The sequence below is a fragment of the Aptenodytes patagonicus genome, chromosome 4, assembly GCF_965638725.1.
Source record: "Aptenodytes patagonicus chromosome 4, bAptPat1.pri.cur, whole genome shotgun sequence".
Classification (NCBI taxonomy): Eukaryota; Metazoa; Chordata; class Aves; order Sphenisciformes; family Spheniscidae; genus Aptenodytes; species Aptenodytes patagonicus.
The window spans coordinates 8238164-8256059 of NC_134952.1; the positions used below are offsets into that span (position 1 = coordinate 8238164).

The 17896-nt window shown below is 41.9% G+C and overlaps 1 protein-coding gene across 1 annotated transcript; it reads right to left on the bottom strand.

The window, feature by feature from the left end:
• Positions 1 to 3481: 3481 nt before the first annotated feature.
• Positions 3482 to 12389, bottom strand: SLBP (stem-loop histone mRNA binding protein). Its single transcript, XM_076337568.1, has 8 exons — positions 12247 to 12389; positions 11498 to 11629; positions 8350 to 8454; positions 7759 to 7818; positions 7382 to 7513; positions 6604 to 6753; positions 5208 to 5292; positions 3482 to 4462 (listed from the first exon to the last, which is right to left on the bottom strand). The coding sequence occupies exons 1-8, from the start codon at positions 12288 to 12290 to the stop codon at positions 4346 to 4348; spliced, it is 825 nt and encodes a 274-aa protein (XP_076193683.1). The 5' UTR covers positions 12291 to 12389; the 3' UTR covers positions 3482 to 4345.
• Between the last annotated feature and the right edge of the window lie 5507 nt (positions 12390 to 17896).

The following is a 17896-nucleotide window of genomic DNA, read 5'->3' on the forward strand; positions in this document are numbered from 1 at the left end:
GGATGTTATTTTTCCATAAGATCAGTCTATTACCAGACATTAACCTAAATGGATTAGGTTATCCCACATTTAACCACTAGAGGGCTTTATTCTATTGCAAAAAAGTTGTTTTCCAATTCAGTGGTCAGCACCTTTGAAAAAACATCCAAACTCAGACAATGTGAGCACTCTCTTTAAACGCAATCCATAAAAACCAAGTTCACTAAGCAGTTGAAGCAAAGGGGAATAATTCGTAGGATTAAAGATGCTACTGTGGATGCCCAGCTGTTTCAGGATAAATTACAAAATCTGAGCCTGTTTCACAAACAGCTACTGAACATGGACCAGCTACATTTCTAGGCTGAGATGTTTTATCAACACGTACCTAGCTCCTCAGTAAGCACACAGGCTGAACGGCACCTACGGTTTGCTTTTAACAAAGCCAGCAGAATTAAGTTATCTGTAAGCTAGCCGAAGCACATTAGAGGAAAAGAAAACAAGGGATAAATCAGCACAGAAAAAGGAACAGTAACAAAGGACCTTACACTCTGAAGCAGAAGTGACACAACATAGCTTTGAAAGGTGAAAGGATGGAATGCGGATGGAACTGACTGAGCGCAGCACAGTGAAAAGCAACACTAATCTCAACGGGGCCGGCAGTTGTGTATACAAGTGCAATGCTCAGCGAGCATTGCTCAAAGGGCAGGTTGCATGCAACACTGAGAGCAAGTTGACCAGACCCCAAGTCCTATGCTGAAAATCTTGGCTGAGTAGTAGCAGGTTAGTTGGCTTTGTCTCAAATGATATAGAAGTTTATGGACTAACCACTGAGAAGTTACTCTGCAGAAATTTAAAAGCATCTCAAGACTTTTGCCAAAGTAGAAGTATTTGTTGTACGTTCCATTATAACAGAAAAGTACTAGTCTCAGTTGTTTGCCTAATATCTTTCTACACTGCATAGGTATTATGGTTCTTCATAATGTTTTCCTCACATTCCCCCGTACCTGGATGTTTTAGTCCGAAAAAGACGCCCACATTTTGTCTTCTAATACAGATTCCAAGGAACACAAGTCACAAAAATCATAAGGACTGTCACAGAGAACCCAAATTACTCAAAAAGATCATGTTTTTTTTTGGTTTGGGTTTATTTGGTTGTTCTGGGTTGTTGGTTTTTTTTAATAGTATTTGTTCATGTATTATCTTCCCACTAAGAACCATATTAACAGTCTCAGATACCATACCTAGATGCCTTCTGGAATGAGTTTTTTGTGCAGTTATGGAAAAACCTTAATAAAAAATGATTTTCAGAGACATGGACATTTTTCAGACTAGTAGAGTTAAATTATCGTACAATAAGCTCTGAAATGTATGCATTTCCCTTAGCTATCTCAGCAGATGTTTATTGGGTTCAATATTCTCATTAAGTATCCAGGTGTAAGTAACCTTACCCTTTGGAAGCCTCTAAATCTTTTGAATATTCCACTGATCCAACCTGTTTACCTAGCCACAGCGGTGTAGAAAAACTTCCCTTAAAAAAAAAAGTCATTCTACTGGCTGTTCTGATACTCAGGTACAGATTAACACACCACAACCCCCTGCCTCCCCTTAAAAAATCTCATCTAAATGTTTCTCTTCTAGCACAGGGACTCCAATACTGCCTCATTCTGGTTCTCCACATAAGGATTAAAGTTAGTGATTCACTCCAGAATTATTTAAGGTGGTATTTTATGGCTTGTGTTGCACAGGAGAGCAGATTACATCTACCTGTTAGTACCTCAAGATTTAAGCTCATCTAAGATATCCTCGACAGCCTGGGTGTACCCTTGAAAAGTTCTGCCACTTTATTTGTGCAAAATTTAGGTATACCCTGAGGTTAAGAATAGCACAAATAGTAGCCAATTCACTGATCACCTAATCCACTGCACAGCCATTCCAGTCTAACACCACCAAACTAGACAGCCTGAGTATTACTACTCACTACAGCAAGTGTACAAGCAGCACAAGCACCCGGTGCCTCCTGATAACACACAAACTGTGACACATCTAAGTGTTAACCACTAACCTGCACTTCAAGGTTATGAAGACAGAATCAAGTTGACACAAAATACTAGTTTCCAGGTACGCAATATGTAGTTTTCTACAGAAATCTTGCCTTACACATTTCACACTGGGTAGAAACACATCATTTAACATTAATACTTTATTCTAGACTGATGTTCAACTGCATGAACTATTTGAAGCTTAAGACATGAATGGTTTTGTTCTTGGCTTCACGTTACTCATTACTAACCTTTAAAACATTCAGAAGTAACACACATACTCTTAAAAAAACACTTCTGAAAATAGTTTAGTACCATCAGTTACTAACTGTCAAGTGGCAGAGGCAGAACTGTGTTAAGCTTTACACGGCGGACTCAGATGCATTAACCATTAAAAAAACTAATAGTAAGTAGCCGTGACTTGAAATAATGTTCCCAAGTAGCTTCCCATGCAATTGTCTGTCAGGCCTATCATCAAAGTTAAAAACCGAGACACTCAGAACAGTTACTGTGCTACCTGGGAAGTCTAGTTTAAACCCCTTTTAGCCATTACGTAGAAGCCTTAAGTAAAGGCATCAAATGATACTAGTTAGACATGGAAGAGTTTGGCTTGACCTTAAGACCACTTTTATTGAAGGGGATATAGGAAAAAAGTTCCAAAGCAAATTGCGGCTCAAGCTACAATTAGGTATTACACAACGAAAACTTCAGAACAACCAGGGACAGTGTGGCCAGAAAACGTGCCATGAGGAAAAGCAATCTGGGGAGGGCAGAGAGGGCTCACTCCAGGTAGTAAGCAAGACTAACTATCACTTTGCTGCCTTTTCTGGAAAAAATACATGCTAGGAAGGCCGTCTCCTTAACACCAGAGCACAGCTCCATCCTTATCCCCATGCCACTGCTTCCTCTCAGAAGTTTCCCCATCAGATCAAGCTACCAGATTTTAAGAGTGCTCAACAAATTAGATCACTAGTAATATTGCTTACAGCTGGGATACTCACTTGAGTTGAAAAGTTTAAGTGTCTGCACTCAGTTTGACAGTGTTGTATCACCAACACCCAGAAATTCCATTTTAGAGATAAAACCAGGCGTGGTGACTTTAACAAAAGGTCCTCTATAGTAAACAAGATGGAAGTGTCCACCTAGCTCTCCTAGCAGTTTTTCTAGAGAACAGAACTTGGTAACCAGCTAATGGACATCTGCTGAACTAAACTGCTTCTAAGGGGTCTGCAAAAGGTCAACAACAGGCTTACCCATTATAACTAAGTCTTAAATTCACCCCAGTGGCCTGCACACAAATAAATAGGTTTTAAGGTCTCCCTCAAAGTCAGAGGATGGTGCTAACACACACATATCCCAGCCTAGTATCAGTATCAGTCTCAGATACATGGCTTTCAGTATTTTCCTGCATTTTGTTATCCACAGAACATCACGAGTAGGAAACAAAGTTGAAGAGTCATAAGTAAATGCAATTCCATTTATTTTCCAGCAACATCCCATACAAAAGTAATGGAAACATTAACTGCTTTCAGCAGAAAATCTGTACAGTGTTATCATTTACAACAGTTTTACATTTAAAATCAGCAAATTAAAAAGAATCAAGCACTTTACCTCCACATTGTTTTCTTGACTGTATTAACAAATGACTCATGACTATTTACAAATTTCAAATTCAGGCTACTGCTTCTTAAAGCATTATTGCCTGGGCTTTACCATACTGACCACCAATTTAAAGAGTATTTAATTTCCAATCAGAAACATTTTTTCAAATAAAAAAAGAATCTGCCTTTTTTTTTAAAAAAAAAAGGTAAGGCAGTTTAATCTTACAGTAAGTAACTGCAGTAGATGAGTTTACTAGTACTAATCAGTAGTGTGGTTCAGCTACCACCTGTTTTACTTCAAGTCAGACCCTTGTAGTAAAGTTAGATGCAAAAGCAAGGTAACATACAGATGCTCAAAAATACCTCCCTACTTTGCTCTTGATCTGCAGGTGGACAATTGACATTATGGACACAATGAGGAAAAAAACCAGTAAGATCTTGCTGAACTATTTATAATTACTTGAGGATAGCATTGCCTTTGGCCATTTTTTTTCTGTTGAAAGGTTTTATAAAAAAATCTGATATACATAAATTAAAAGTTAAAAAGAAGTCACACAACTTAACTCTATTTTTACATAAGTTTGGTCCAGAAAAGATGTAGACCAACCACAACTTGAGAACAGTCTTCAACTTTGCTTAAGCTTTCTTACTATTAACAGTTTATGAATCAAGCTAACCTCTCAAATTTAAAAGAAACTTCCTCTAAAACAGTTTGCACAGGACTATTTAACTCACAGTATCGAAATCTTTAAGTGGTTCACTCAAACACACTTCCAAGTCAAATTCACCTTCTGCTTGATAGTCAACATGTCTAACTTTGGTGGGAGTGCCAGAACAGGTATCCTGGAATACAAAGTCAGTTAATAATTAGCAGTTAAATACAGGTTTAGTTATGCAATAATTCATTTCACTCCTGTAATTTGTTCAGACCACCCTGTAACAGAGGCTTACAAACACTTCACAGGCCATACAAAAACCCAGGGCTAGTCTTAAGATTGAAGAGATTTAAATGAAGGCTTCTGCCCATTCAACCACATTCTAAGATTTCCTGCAAATGTTTTAAGGATCTATATATGCACACATTAAAACATTATACGGATTTGATATTCACCAGAGAAACAAATCCAGTAAGAAAAACATTACTAGATCTTTACTGAAGGTTACTGCTCAGCTGTACTAAATGCTTTCTGGATATAAAAAGAGCCTACTTCAAAAAGTCTGAGTGTGCCAAGAAAATTACAACCTATTTTAAAATTAGATATTGCAATCTAAAGTAGTATTTCCACTGTATGTCACAGTTCATAACTGACATGCTTTGAACAGATAAATTTTCTTTTGCAGGCTATGAAAAATGAGATATCCGTCATTTGAGATGGTCACTTAAGTTCTAACTCTCTGAACTCAGAATACAGACAGATACTGGCTACAGCTGGGAAAACGTCTGAATTTAAAGATCGCTCAGCTTTATAAACAGTCCCTAAACATAGCAGATTATGGAATTTCTCATTTATTCAGGCTACTCTGGATCTAACTGCAAGTAGTGGACCAATTATTAACAAATATTTATCCAAATGACAGATATGCTTACATCATTATCTTGACAGCTCGTTTGAGATTCAGTAGAATTGCTTCCGACAGATTCTGTCTCCATCTCACCAAGGTCAACAGGACTACTGTAAAATAATTAAAAAGCATACAGCTTAAAACAAATTCAGTTTTTTAGTAGTAAGCTGCACTTCGTAGGTGCAGTTCTGAAAATGATGGCCAAACAAGAGCAAAGAGACCGACAGTGGTAGCAAACTGCAGAGACCAAACAGAAGCGCGGGTCAACTCAATACAGCCAAAACGGCCAAGGACTAAACTAAAGTCTTGAGATTGGATACTGCAACTTGTAAAAGGCAAATACCCAACACTTAAAACAATGCCTCAATACAAATGATGACAGATGTTATGGAAGAGCGAGGAATTTTTTTTCCAGATAAGGTTTTCATCATTTGTTTTGCAACATAAGATTTAATATCCACTACATACAGAACTTGACCCCAGCATCTGAAGATAGACTAGTATTTCAACATATACAGTAGGCTTCAGGCCGAAACACCAACTCCCCTCACGTTGATTACAAGTAAAAGGAAGCTAAAAATAAGCCTTTGCTTTTAGATCCCATTGCTCCATATTGGTTTTAAAATCAGCATCACCGTTAGGGAAAAACAGTAGTTTATTACCACAAAACCGTCTCCTGAGGACTTAGTTACACCTGTGTTCCCTTCATTCTGTAGTCCTACAGTTTTGTTTTGTATGTCCCTGATCAGCTTTATTGGTTTCTCTAGAGGAAAATTAACTAGTTGCATTATTCTACATCTTCTAGAGCAGAATACCACAGTAGCTTGGACTGTGAACACTTGTGGCCATGCTTTTAATGGTACCTCGAGGTGATTTTACAAGTACTTCTTTCCTCCTCTCTGCTCAAGAAACAATTTATACAACTGTTCTTGAACTAGCAAGTGAGAAGGCTATGAGGCAGGTTCTTGTACATTGTATTGGTCCAAGCTCAATATTAATGAGATCTGTTAATTAGCGAGAACTCTCCAGCACTGCTTCTACCAGAGATGAATCTGCAGAGTGTTCTGAAAGAATCAGCTTGCCTCGATGGTGTGGTATTTTCTTTTATAGAGCACTGCAGAATAAGCTCTGATTTCACCCAGTGGACATACATTAAAGAAGTGAGGGATATATATGTATGCCCTTGCAAGGACACTGGGTAAGTCTAGTCCCACCAACTAGGTCCAGAAAGCTATTAGATATTTTGACTGAGAAGGAACTGAATAGCACTAATTGTAGACAAGTAACTAATGAAAACATTCAGCAATCACAGACTTTTCTCAAAAAGGACTATGCTGGGCTTTTTTTTGGGTTGTTTTTTTTTTAACATGAGATTTTATACATTAATTTCTATACAGGTATCTTGAATACTGTATACGTACATTTCTTGCAGATCACATCCTTCTTCAGTAGGCGGATCCCAGGAATGCAATGCAACTTTCCATAGTTTAATTTGCTGGTCCCATGACCTACGGCTGTACTTCTTAAATTTATTTGGAGTTCTGGGATGAACTCCTGGTATACGATGGCATCTATTCAGATATTAGACATGAAAAATTCATTAGTGCTTTTCACACATACATAACGTAGTTTTAAATGGTAAGAGTGATTGCCTGCTACACACTCATTACAACGCAACAGATTCTAAGTTATTATATTATTTATGAGAAAATAATACTGTGCAATTCCAGCACGCAAGTGAAAAGTTGTCAGATCCATATGAACTTTTTAGTTTTTCTGTCTTCAAGTCAAATGAAAAAAAAGGATTATCAATCACAGGTCTGAAAACCTTATTCTAAACTTAAGAGCAACTGTAGTCCATTTTGTCTTTTAGTTCACTAATGAGAAAATTGACTGCAAGAAGCAGTTTTATTTCTTCTAGTTGACAAGCACAACCAAAAGAACTTTCACTTCCATTTCTGCAGCATGAGGAAGTTTGAAGGGATATTCCTCATGTACCAACTAGTAAAAAAATAATCCACGTGTCATTTGATTGTTAGTGTGACTTATCGGTTAAAAAATGTCTTAGAAAGTTTAATTTGTAGATACCTTCTATTTGAATGTGTCTCGGATACCAAGTTTAGTACATTAATACGCTTATAAAGAACAGGTATGACTTACAATTGAACATTTAGTTTTCCAGAAACTCAAGCAGCTTACCTAGGAACTTCTTTAATGTATCTATCATATGCAATTGTGTTTTTCCCGTAGTTTATCTGTTTTTGTCTTCTCATCAAAACCACTTCATCTGTCTCAAGTTCTACTGTCACAGTGGACTCCTTTGAATCAGAACTAAAGAAAAAACATTGTAGATTTGGGACTATTAGAAAACAAGCGACGCTCAAACCAACCCACGTGTAGAAGATTATAAAGAAACATGTTAAAACTTTTCAAATGAATGTTACTGAACTATGATGTTAGAGCAGACTTAAGATGAACTACTTCAAACTGAGCATTTTCAGAAGCAACAATGGTATATGTGAAAATTCAGAACTATTGTCAGGATTTTCCTCAGCTAAGCTAGAAATTTAACCTACCTTCCAGAGGAGGACTTCCTTTCTCTTGAAAATTCATTTATCAGGAGTTTTCTTCTGTATCTGTAAGAGTTCAAATCCATATTAAGAATATACACAAAGAGAACATGTAAGGCTGCACTGTCACGGCTCATAGTTGATTTTACTTCTCAGCTAAGCAGCAGTCTCGAAGTCAACCCAGACGCTGTAAACGCCTTTCCACTATGGAACCGATCTCTTGGTTTTCCCCTGAAAAAATCTGAGGACTTTCTTTTCCTAAGTCTTCTCCGTAAAAATCTTTTTATAGCAACAATATGCAAAAACAGTAATTAGTGAAAGGACATTCAAAGTAATTCAATCTCAGAGAATTTGGAAAGGATTCTTCCAAAAGGGAGATATTTAGTGATACACATCCACTCTCCAGAGTGTATGTGGTATGCTATATCATTCCTGCAGGACTTAAGCCAAAGCTGACTTAAAAGCAGCAGACAAGAAGCTAAGGTTGGTTTGATTTTACTACAATGGTGAAGTTAAAAATAAAAGTCAATACAGATTCTACAAGACAACTACTATTTCCCCTCCTTTCCCCACTTCATCTTAAACACCCATGGGTACCTTGCCATTTCTTTGTTAACACTGGTCCTCATTTCATCTTCTTCCACTGCAGTTCCCCAATCTGAACACCGGGAGAGGGGTCCAGGGCCTTCTGGTGTCGTAAAACTAGAAAGAAAAAGAAAGAAAAAAAAAGCCTCTACATTAAAATTTTATTTTATTGTATTTCCCACCCCACCCGCAGCATCTCCCCCATTCACAGCTTGATAGCTATTTAATATGTTCATTTATAGTACTCACAATGGCTGTGAAAATCTTGTATTGTTCTATTAAAATGTCATCATTGTAAAATTAAGCACCAGTTGATAGTTCCTCAACCTTGAAGTTGTGTGGTTTGGGGTTTGGGTTCGGGGTTGGCTTTTTCCTTAAAAATTTTTGTAGGTAGCTATAGATACATACCACTGTAGCATGTAACCTAGCCTACACTTTCAATAACTTTAAGCTGGTGTCCTTCAGAAAACGGTATGTGAAATACCAACTTTACTCATTTACTCACTTATTTTCACTCCACTAAATGAGTTAAGAAATATTTATTCTTTCATGATTGCATACTCATTAGCTATATAAGAGACAAAAGTTAGAACACAGAATTCAATTGTACAGCTAATGACTTAAAATTACACAATAGCACCAGGAGTTTCTCCATGTGAAAATATACCTAGTAGAGAAGGCAAAGGCACAAAAAAAAGCAGTCAATTTTTAGCTAGCAAACTGAGATTTGCTATGACTTTGCAAACTGGTATTTAACAACTTTATTGTAGCCCATTAGCATCACGAGCAGATTCAGACTGCTGCAGGGGAATAAGCTTACATCCATTCCATATCCAACAAGTTGTCTACGTTTAGATTATTGAATATGTTTTCCAGTTTTTGTCCTCCGTGATGACTGATTTTCCTAAAGTACAAACTCAAAACCACATCCTACAGACCAGAGCTTTTTCAGTAGATCTGGAAACGCTCTGGAGACTTACCAGGATTCTGCACAAAGAAGTCCCTTGAAGTAAGGGAATTAGATCCATCTGCGCTAAAACCAGTTCCAACTCCCTCCCTGCTCCCAGCTCAGAAATCGGCTTGCACTACTTTGAAGTTTTTGTTAAATTCAAACTAAAAGTTCTTTTTAGGTGAAACCCAGTTACCAACTCAGAAAAATTAAAAATCCACAGCAAACGGTACAGGTCCCTCAGCAAATATCTGTCCAACTTCCAAGGATTTTTAGCATTTGCTTATATTGATTTCTAACTTTGCAGAAAATGCAGGCCACATTCAATTTTTGCAATCCCAGAAATACACGGTTAGTCCCACCGTCTGAGCTTTTTCCTCAACACTGTGGCGTACCTTTTTATACTTGTTTGGTTCTGTACCTGTGCTGTGTATACAGAGAGTTAGGGAGAATGTGGGATTTCTCTCGATTAATTTGCTCTGTGACAGTACTGGTGCCAGACATACTAAGCTTCGCCGTCTTTCTTCAGACCCTCATCCCCACATGCTATTTCACACTTGGTGAGAAGCTCTGGTGCCGTGACAGGACTGCAAGCGGTGCTCAAACTCTGCCAGAGGTGCAGAAAAACAAGGCTGTAGCCCCCCACCAGACTGAATCTGTTGTATGACCCAACATCCATCCCCATCCTCTTCCCATTTTAAAATTTTATTTTGACAATGTGTCATGGTTTAACCTCAGCCGGCAACTGAGCACCACACAGCCGCCCGCTCACTCTTCCCCCAGCCCTGGTGGGATGGGGGAGAGAATCGGAAGAGTGAAAGTGAGAAAACTCATGGGTTGAGATAAGAACAGTTTAGTAATTGAAATAAAATAATAATAATAATAATAAAAGAATATACAAAGCAAGTGATGCACAGTGCAATTGCTCACCACCCGCCGACCAATGCCCAGCCAGTCCCCGAGCAGCGGCCCCCCCAGCCAGCTTTCCCCAGTTTATGTACTGAGCATGACGTCCCATGGTATGGAATGTCCCTGTGGCCAGTTGGGGTCAGCTGTCCTGGCTGTGCCCCCTCCCAGCTTCTTGTGCACCTCCAGCCTGCTCAGTCAGTAGAACATGGGAAGTGGAAAAGTCCTTGACTGGTGTAAGCACCGCTTAGCAACAAATAAAACGTCGGTGCGTTATCAACATTGTTCTCACACTAAATCCAAAACACAGCACTGTACCAGATGCTAGGAAGAAAGTTAACTCTATCCCAGCCGAAACCAGGACACAATGTTAAATTAGCATAAACAAAATGTAGTTTTAGCACAGGAAGAGAACAACTTCAATCAGAGCTGAATCCAAACTAAACCAGAAAGTACACCTGTTCAGTTCAATACTGGAAGACACACAAAAGCATTGCTTATTTAGGTTGAAACTGATGAAGCAATCTGTAAAGTTTCATCTTTGTACTCCTATCCAAACACACTTCCTGAAATTAACTTAATTTACTCTGTATACTGTAATTTGAGCCACTGACCAATGTCTTCCATGCTTATTATCAGCAAAGAAAAATGGTTAGTTACAGGGCACAACCCATCTCATTCTGGATTAGAAATCTAAATTCAATCAACTGGGCTGCAGGCCACAACTGCCATCCACTGATAAAAGGGACCACAGCATGAGTGTAGATAGTGATATAAAATAAGATACTTTCACTAAACTCTAGTTTACCTGTGCTGGGAAACAGTAAGGAAGGCAGCGAGCAACAGTATGAACAGAGTGAGTGACCTCAGAAGTGGACCCCACCACACACGTGCTGACATACTTGGACACAACTTTTCAAGATGGTCTGTACTGCCTTCAGCAACATGAAGGCAGATGACTTAATTTTACCGCAACGGTACATACAGCCTATATCCACAAACAAACATAATTGGCTTGTGCAGTTATTGCTTCATGATGAATGGCAGTAAGCAAGCATGAAATAACACAGAAAGCGATGAAGAACGTAATTCAAGCCATAAGAATGAAAAATGTTTATTCTTAAGAAGTGACTCCACGGTAAGAACACTGCACTTGATTCTTTTCCTTCCTTTAAGACCAGCTATTTATGGTCGACGAGTGGTTTATAAATAGGCAGGGCTTGAAAAAGCGAGTACAATAGTCAGTTCAACAGCTCCTGATGAACAAGAGAGCAGAGGGCTGTTTCTATTGCAAGCATTGCCTACCTGTCCAGCCTGTTGTCAGAAAGCCTGTACTTGTTTTCATCAAAAAGGGATGAATCGGATTCATTCTGCTTTCTCCGCTTTCCATCTGCACCACGTTTCCTTCCTTGGGACCAGCGAGGCGGAGGCTGTGGGCTGGCGGCAGACAAGCCAAGACAACGTGAGCATGCTAGGTGGTTTTATTTTATTGACCTCTCTGAAACATTAGCACACGCAGACATCGTAGTCCGTTTATAATTTTACTTCAGCAAATCAAGCTGAGCGGCACATCCAGGCGTGGGCCTCAAGAGTCCCTCAGAGGGAGGCTCTCCCACCTAAGGGAGCTCCGCCAGCAGCGGCCCCACAACCCGCCCCTCACCGCCCGCCCCTCCACAGTGGGCGAACGGGGCATTTACACCCCTTCCCGCCGCGGGAGCTTCAGCCCCGCTTCCCTCCGTGCGGCCCAGCCCAGCTTCGCTTTCGCTGGGGAACCCGCACCTCGGCCAGGAGCGACCGGCTGCCCCGCGGGAGAACATGGCGGACCCCGGGCGGCGGCCGCGCAACGGCGCCGTTGGGGGGCGGGGAGGCCGCGCGCAGGTGCGCGCGGGCCGCCGTTCCCCCCCGCCCCCGTCCCGGCGCGGGGCCCCCCTGAGGGACGGGGAGCGAGGGCGGCCCGCCGCTGTCCGCCGCTCCGCGACCGGAGAGCGGGGAGAAGACGGGGAGGGACGAGTGCCGGTACCGCCACCCCTCGCCTCAGCCCGCGGCGGCCCTACCTGCTCTTCGTGCCGCCGTGCGGGCTCCTCTGGCGGAAGGACATGGCGCGGGGTGCCCTCGGGAGGGCAGGAGGGAGAGCCGGGCGGCGCGGGGACCGGAGCGGACTGCGAAGCTGCGGCGGGCTGCGAGGGAGAGCAGCCTTCCTTCCCGCTCAGCCCCTTCGCATCTCCCGCCGGCGCTGACTGACACCGCACGCCCCGCCTCCCCGCGGGGCGCCTGCGCCGGCCCCTCCATGGGGACGGGTACGCGGGGGGGGGGGGGAAGGGGAAAGCGCAGCCGCCAACCCGCGTCCTCGCCCCGCCGAGCCGAGCCCGCTGGTGGGCACGAAGCAAACACGCTCCCCGCCGCGGCGCCCCCGGCACACGCAGACCCGAGGACGCTTACCATGCCCCCCCCCCCCCCCGTGTAATGGTTTAGCCCCCTCCCGTCGGCCCCGCCCAGCCCCGCCCCGGGGCGTGTTGGCGGGAGAATCGAGCGCGGCAGCGCGCGGTTTTGGCGCGCGCTGGCTGTGGGGCGGGGCCGGGGCGAGCGGCGGGGCCCACAACACGGCGAGCCTCCGGCCCGGGGTGCGGAGGCGAAGCGTGTTAAACGACAAAAAATAGCCACAACAGAAGGAAAAATACAGATTCCCGTGGTTTAAAGATGAAGAATTGCAGTCGTCAGCGCGGCTCTTCAATCCATGACGAGCAGGTGGTATTTCAACGGCCAGTTCAAGCCCTGTAGCAGACCGTTATGACATAGATGTGTATTTTATGAAACGACATGGCATTAAATAGTATTTCGTATCAATATGGAATAAGGTTGGGTAATGCCGGGAGGTTGCCATGGTTCAGTACGTGGAGTTTTCAGGTGTTTTCACTTGCAAATGGATGGCGTTTCCGCAGGCGGGGTTAGATTATTTTTGGAACGCAATATAACCGTCAGATTTCTGCAGGTTTGGTATTCAAACTGCGGTACGGTAGCCATGAGAACGGGATGTTTCTCTCCTTGTAGAACCAGATGAGAGTTTTCTTCCTTTTTTCAAGAGGCATTTTGCTTGCTTCTCAGACCAGCAACCATATCAACTGTTGTCAGATTAAGGTTAAAACGATCAGCAAAGAGATATAATATCCTTAATTTAATAAAATTTATTGACATTAGTAAGAAATAAATTGAAGGAAATAACACTGTTCTCAAAGTAAATTTTTCTTTTGTTCTAGAATTCAGTTTCTAAGGTACGCAGTCACCCCTGAGAGTGTTTAATTACGTGTTACATTTCTGCTTGTTCAGATGCAGTCTTTGCATATTCTGATTCAGCTTTACAGTCTGTTTCAGTATACTACAAAAAATCCGTCATGATGCCTCAAGTGAAACCTTAAAAACTACGAAAAACTGCCACCTCCTGCTTCAGTTCACAGGGGCAACACGCGAGAGGAGAAAGCCCACAGTCAGGGTACTCATCCTTTTTTTCTCTGCCAAGAGCCCCAGCCTCTTTCATTAAATCCATTTCTTCCCAGCACACGTCGGTAATATTCACTCATCCTATACTTTCCGGTCCTGAGTTTTCTGCTGTCAAAAGGTAAGTTCTCAAGAATTACAGGCTTTGTAAGAGCTATTGTCACCATAGTAGCTCTCACTTGCCGTAGAAGCTGGCAGAATTTTGCGTTAATTCCAAGGATGCAGTTTCTTCTAACCACGTCTCACATGTGCATCAGGAACTGAATCATCTGTTGCACCGACCCAGCTGGCCTCTCCGTTACGGGCCTGCAGCGTACGATTAACATATCTTCACTGCCTCGCCTTAAAAAAACCAACTACTATTGTACAACAGTTATGATAATAAAAGTTCAAAAAAGCAGAGCAGAATTATAGTCATGGTATCAGGATACGGAAAATAGGATTTTAAATTTAGTTTTAGCAAGCTTTCTTCTGGATCATACGTGGTTTGGCATGTCAGTCTACGTTTTCACTGGATCGGCCTCGTCTTTCACAGGTAACAGAAAGCCAGCAAACCTTGGCTCTGGTTACTTGACAGAAACGCAGTTACACATTCGTACCTCATCTAGCTCACGCAAGGTAACTGCATGGAGTCAGTGTAGGTACGCCACTGAGCTCTGAAAGCAATGCAAAAATCCTGCCTGTTTCACCAGTAAAGCTTTCTAGTGCAGATGTGGCCTTAGGCCAAAATACTTCTAATGAAGTTTAGGGATATGATGTAGGGATATATCAAAAGCTGCAATTAAATATTTTTTTTTCCCTTTAGCTTGCACACTTGTTCAGTAAGGTTGTCACAACCACTGCGGTTCCCAAGAATCTCTGCTCTTTGGCTCATTCAAAGACCGGACACTTAAACAGCAGTAAGGGAAAATTTAAACGTCAGCTGAGCAGGTGCAAGGCAGCCCTGGAGTAGGTATTTGACAGATTAGAGAGCATAAACACGTCTTCCAATGAACCTGGGTGAAGTGAACCTCATGTTCATTACTATGACAGGCCGTCTTTGAGTAACACTTGCAAGATCAGCAATGAAATGCGTTTGATGGATGGCAGAAGTAGCAAACAAAAGTTGTTTTGGGTTTGGGTTTTTTTTATTTTGAGCAGCTTAACACAAAAGCAACTACCAAAGCCCAGCAACCACATTGACAGGTGGTATTTTGTTTTGTTTTATGAAGATACTTCATGCGTAGCAAGGTTGAAGCGTATGTTGAGAGGGAGAATTTGCATCTCTACTGTAGAAATGAAGCGTGGTTTCAAACTACAAGTTTCTCATGTAATTATTTACAGAAGGAAGATGCCTGCTACTCCGACTTGTTTCAGGTCACCATTTACATAGAATTGGAGCTCTTCACAAGTTGAGTAGAAAGGACACAGGCACCAGGCACAGTGGGTGGCAGTACGCACCTTCGGGTGCTAGGAAGAAGGAATTGTCCAAACAGCGTAATTGCAGCTGAAACAAGTATGTTGCTTTGGATCCATATTATTTAAAGTAATTAAGACAGTCATCAGAGGAACAGCACCTGCAACATGCAATACATATCTTAGTCTTTCTGCCTCTTCTTCACCACATGCTCCCATTAATTCCAGGTCTCTAGACTCAAATCTTGAGTAGTTCCAGGAACACATTTGTTTCTTCCTGTTTCCCGATTAATCTTTTCTGGAGAGTTGAATAGCATGGCCCACAGGAACATCCCAGCTGAAGTCTGCTAAATAACCAGGCAGCCCTTCTTACCCCTTTTCCAGTTTGCAGATATAAGAAGGGGCTTTCTTCAAGGCTGTGCAAAACCATACAGCACAGTATCTACAGCTGCTTTTAACTCTGGGCATAAGAGCAAAGTCACGTAAGGGTCCCAGATCAGCAGAGTAAAAACTGCTGAATTTTCTTCTAGCAGAGATCACTGCAGTATTATATATGTGGTCTCAAAGGCCAAGAGGAAGCACCTGCTCAATGAAGCTCAGGATTGCTCAGATGTGTTGAAGGTCCTCTTCACAGTGAATTCACAAAGTTCATTGCACATTGTCTTGTTAAAAGTTGGAGAAATTCACACTATTTTTCCCGAAAAGGCACAAATACTATTCAACCACTTGGCTGAATTTTGGGTTTGTTTGTTTGGGGGTTTTTTTGGCAAAGCCGTGCCAGACAACGGATGGATGCATACACAGGGACACTCACACTAACTTCCCAGCAAAACTAACAGCTTCAGAAGTGGAAAGAAGACTGCTCCCTGCCAGCCTGCCTTGGGAACCGCACCAGGCCAGACCCAGAGTCTTCAGGCAATAATTTGCAATGGCTTTTACAAATTAAACAGTTTGAAATCTCAGCAGCTGGCTTACTTTCTATTTTTTTTTTTTTCATTATTTTGCTCGACTTTTCAATGATTTTACCCTTTGTTTCCATCCATTTGTGAATGCACTGAATTAAAATGTTTCACTTCTACAAATTGCATCTGCATTCTCATTCTATGTATGTATCTCAAAGACCCCTGCTAAGTATGTATTTGGAAATGGTGTTTTAGCTGTTTAATAATGCTTTTTGGGTGGAATGTCTACATACCTAGTGCTCCGGGCTGAAATCAGCAGTATTTTGAGAAGAGGTAAGGAAGAGCTGCGTTCACTTTCCATCAACTCACTGGTTTTTCCTCAAAGGTTGTACACAGGTCCTGTACTTTTCTGCTCAGAGATCTCTGTTGTAGGGTGTCTCCAAAGTGCCTGCCTTTGGGCGATTAACAGTCGGGCTGGCTCTATGCTCAGTGCAACACTAAGATCTGAAAATAGTACAATGTAAGGGATTTACCTTAGAAGTTCCCTTCCCTTAGCTTGACCTTACAGTATTTGTACAAACTCACGCATCTTCCGTGTGGCATCTGCATAAACACCCATGCTCCTGCAGGGAAGTTTGCTCTGCTAGCACCTCTCCTTTCCCACACACTGCTATGGAAAACAGAACTGTGTTCCTGAACCAAGGACACGCTTGAAGTTCAGCATAGGTTCAAAACACATACAGACAAACTCCATTTTCTCCAGCCTTGCTCTGAGATAAGATGACTTGAACGGCATGTTTACCTGAACGCATCCAAGGAAGCCAGATAGAGGACGGCTCCAGCCTGGAAGCCAGGCAGTACTTTTAGCATAACACTATGTACAAGTTAAATTCAGTTTACCAAGCAGAACTATCTGCTGTAACACAGCTTAGGGATTACAGCTGCCTTGCATCTTTCTGTCCTTGTCAGCAAAGAAAATCCTTCAGAAAAGCACTTTCACACCACAGTGGGAATTTTAAGGGGAGGAGGAGATATTCTCATCACTGTGACCTCAAAAGGAGCAGTTTTAAAAACAAAGTACACATAACCAATGGCATTTCAGAACTGCTAGTGGAGGACTGTTTCTACAAGCACCGTGCCTCCATACAGAGTATCATCTGTAAGTAGATTCTCCCAGGGGAAGCATGCCAATAGAAGATACATGTCACTTCTTGGAAGAAATTTAAACCTGGCTGGTGAAGTTCAGAGTTTATTTTTGCTTAATTACGAACTGAGCACAGATTTATGCAAACTGGATTTAATTAAAATAGGTAAAATTAATGGGAGGCTATCAAATACAAACTGGGGGTGGAGTGCCAGACTTCAGCTTTGCTTACCTCAGTTGTAAACTCTTATGTCAAATAGCCTTGGATAGATAAACAAGTGAATGGATGGACTGCATTCCAGTTTTAACTGCTCTGTTTAGACTGATGAGGGTACTACTACTAATTTGAAGACATTACAGTGGTTCCACATCCAGTGGCAGCACTGCATGAAATAACTTTAGCAGACCTCAAACCTCATCTGCTCAGTATCATTCCTTTCCTAGTGCTAGCATAGCTTGTCCAAGCATACAGAGCCTGGATTAGGGAACAAATCTGCCCAAAATTTAACTGCCGCAGGCGGATTGGTTATTCTATTTCTAGTCTAAGTGTCTTCAACCAAGAAATACAAGATCTTTTCAGGACTGCTGAATTACAAATCCTATGGATCTATGTCCATAAATCCGCTGCAGGCCCCGTCCATCATAGGCAAAAGCTTAAGGAAGGGCTCTGACAGCTGAGCTTAAGTATTTTGTGACAGCCTATTACTCTCACCTAACAGCTCCATCGTCTCCAGGAGGAGACCTTTCTCATGGCAGAATGGGTGCTGGGGC

Excerpts from the sequence above, each read along its gene's own strand:
- SLBP (XM_076337568.1), bottom strand. The coding sequence starts at position 12,290 with ATGTCCTTCCGCCAGAGGAGCCCGCACGGCGGCACGAAGAGCAG. Across the intron at positions 7,819-8,349 it reads GTTAACAAAGAAATGGCAAG|ATACAGAAGAAAACTCCTGA; the intron begins GTACCCATGGGT and ends GAACTCTTACAG. Across the intron at positions 5,293-6,603 it reads GGATGTGATCTGCAAGAAAT|TAGTCCTGTTGACCTTGGTG; the intron begins GTACGTATACAG and ends ATTATTTTACAG.